The 2,792-nt window shown below is 39.0% G+C and overlaps 1 protein-coding gene across 1 annotated transcript; it reads left to right on the forward strand.

Annotated features, from left to right (window-relative positions):
• The first annotated feature begins 1,618 nt into the window (after positions 1 to 1,618).
• LOC128776191 (protein tyrosine phosphatase type IVA 1-like) lies at positions 1,619 to 2,140 on the forward strand. Its single transcript, XM_053900174.1, has one exon. The coding sequence runs from the start codon at positions 1,619 to 1,621 to the stop codon at positions 2,138 to 2,140; it is 522 nt and encodes a 173-aa protein (XP_053756149.1).
• The last annotated feature ends 652 nt before the right edge of the window (positions 2,141 to 2,792 follow it).

Below are 2,792 nucleotides of genomic sequence, written 5' to 3' on the forward strand. Positions count from 1 at the left end.
ATATCATGTTGAATTCCTTCAAGACATGAGAAAGGATTTTGAATGTTTGACTTCTTCTAAGCTATTTAAGTAATAAAAGAATAAAAATAAAATATATGATAGGACACATATATATTAGAGAGTTAGACTCTAGAGCCAGAATTTCAGGATTCAAATATCAGCCCTGACATTTACTACTTTGTAACTTAGGGGAAAAAACTTTTCTGCGCCTAGGTTTTATTTGTTTTTTAAATCAGAGATATGGAAATAAAGAATATGTAATTTATACGGTTGTTGTACCACTTGAATTTACATAAAGCCATTTAGATTTAGAAGAGTGTCTAAACTATAATAATTGCTGAGAAGTTTGAACCACAATCACAACATTCCAACACAGTAGAGGAATTAGCATATGGATTTAGAAGAGAAAAATCTTAATCCAAAAGAAATCAAGAAGGATAAAAAAGAGATAAATATGTCAAATAGCACAAAACGAGAGCAAAAACAGCAAATATAGCAATAATTAACAATGTAAAATAATACAACATAAATTAATTTTCTTCAGTTAAAAAACTAATATTGTCAGACTGTATTAAAGAAAAAATCTAGCAATGTGTTCCCAAAAGACAGCTAAAACATGAAACAAATGATAAAAGGTTTATCAGTCAAAGTCAATGGAATGGATGGGATTCTCCTCCAGTACCTTCCCTTTCCTGCCCATCATAGTCCACTTCTGTGTCTCTTTTCAGCTTCTTTCAGGATTTGTTTCACGCCCACCCCCACCCATCCCCTCACACCCTCCCGTGTCCCTCCCACCTCCTTCATAGGGAGAGGAAGGAAGCTCAGGGTCCCCCATGCCTCTCTTCCTCAACCAGCACTGGTAGTGAGGTCCGCTGTGAGGAAGGCCTCACGCTCAAAGCTTCTTGTGGCAGCTTCTTGTGCCCCTCCCTACTCCTGTGATTGGTGGAGAGGAGCACACGTCACACCAGCTGTGAAAGTGAGCTCTTGCAATGCAAGGACACCTGAATGCCTGCGGATTGGCTTCTTGGAGGCTGGCGCATAGTAGAGCCAGGTGTCCAGTCGCTGCTGCCCCAGGACAACCACTGCAGCTTCCTGCCCTGCAGTCAAGGCCACCGCTGCCCCCTGTGTCGCCTCCATGGGAACAGTTGTATAATTAAGCCACAGTCTTTAATGAGTAAACGGGTGCCTTTCTGTGGTATTCTTGGTCACACATTTATGGAGTTTCTGAAGGGCCCCAGAGATTACTGCCAGGCACAGCACAACCTTTATGAGGACAAGTGAACTGGAGAGATTCATACTACTGCACCAAGAAACCTCCATAAGAGCCCTTATCCTGGGCACAGAAGTGCACAGTTGACATCATCGGAGCATTTTACAAGAATTTTGACCTGGATGGGGTAAACCTGGGTGCACATCCTTTCCATGGACTCAGTATACCGAACTGAGGGATTATTTCCTGTTAGGTTCATTTCATTTCCTGTTACTCTCTATTACATATTTAAATCATTGAGAATTTCCAGTGGAATATATTAGAGGATACTTTGCTTTACATAATTTCTGTATTCAAAACTTTAAAACATTTTTTCGTAACCGTATTGAATATTTTAACTAAATTAACATGGCTCCAATGAACCGGCCAGCCCCGGTGGAAGTCACATACAGGAACATGAAATTTCTTATTACACACAGTCCAACCAGTGCAACCTTCAACAAATTTATAGAAGAACTTAAGGAATATGGAGTTACTACAATAGTAAGAGTATGTGAAGCAACCTACAACACTGCTCTTGTGGAGAAAGAAGGCATCCAGGTGCTGGATTGGCCTTTTGATGATGGTTCATCACCATCTAACCAGATTGTTGAGGACTGGTTAAGTCTTGTCAACATTAAATTTCATGAAGAACCTGGTTGTTGTATTGATGTTCACTGTGTTGCAGGTCTTGGGAGAACTCCAGTGCTTGTTGCCCTAGCACTAATTGAAGGTGGAATGAAAAATGAACATGCAGTACAGTTTATAAGACAAAAATGGCATGGAGCTTTTAACACTAAGCAACTTCTGTATTTGGAGAAATACTGTTCTAAAATGCGGCTGTGCTACAAAGCCTCCAGTGGTCATAGAAACAATTGTTACATTCAATAAAACTTGGCTGCCTGATGCTGTTGCCTTGGAAATGGAACTTGAGACAGGACTTAATTATCGTACATATTAGCCAACATGTAGGCTTAATGAATGACAAGTCTAATGAAGCTTCCATAGGAATATTGAAAAAGGAGCAAGCTTGACAGAATTGCAGCCTCTATGTTTGGCTTACTACTATTCCCATGCCAGAAATAATGTGTAAGAAATTGAGAGATTAGGTGCCAAAATATCCAGCACAATACTTGTGTATTTTTAGTATCATGCAGAATTAAAATCCTAGATTATGAATAGCACTGGAAACCATATGTGGTTTATTCCTTTAGTCATTTCAAATATTGCCAATAGGACCTATGTGGTTATTCATGTTTGCCACCCTACAAGCGTACCGATATACATCAGGTTTTAGCAAAAATTCATTTTATTGGATTCTTACCAAGGCTTATGGGGATTATTTAATGTCTTTCTATAAAGCTCATTTTGTGCTGTTATGAATGCCTCCATTTTGAAAAATCACAAATGTGTGGTTAAAAGTTCATATAAAATATACGTTGTACAGAAGCACATGTGTGTAATGTCTTCAGACAAAAAAGTCTTACAGTTACTTTATGTTTACAGTTGGGGTACAACTTAGAGGAAGAGGGCCTGAAGACAG

Source organism: Panthera pardus, unplaced genomic scaffold (genome assembly GCF_024362965.1).
Source record: "Panthera pardus isolate Hobbes unplaced genomic scaffold, ASM2436296v1 HiC_scaffold_12, whole genome shotgun sequence".
In the NCBI taxonomy this organism is placed as follows: Eukaryota; Metazoa; Chordata; class Mammalia; order Carnivora; family Felidae; genus Panthera; species Panthera pardus.

Excerpts from the sequence above, each read along its gene's own strand:
- LOC128776191 (XM_053900174.1), top strand. The coding sequence starts at position 1,619 with ATGGCTCCAATGAACCGGCCAGCCCCGGTGGAAGTCACATACAGGAAC.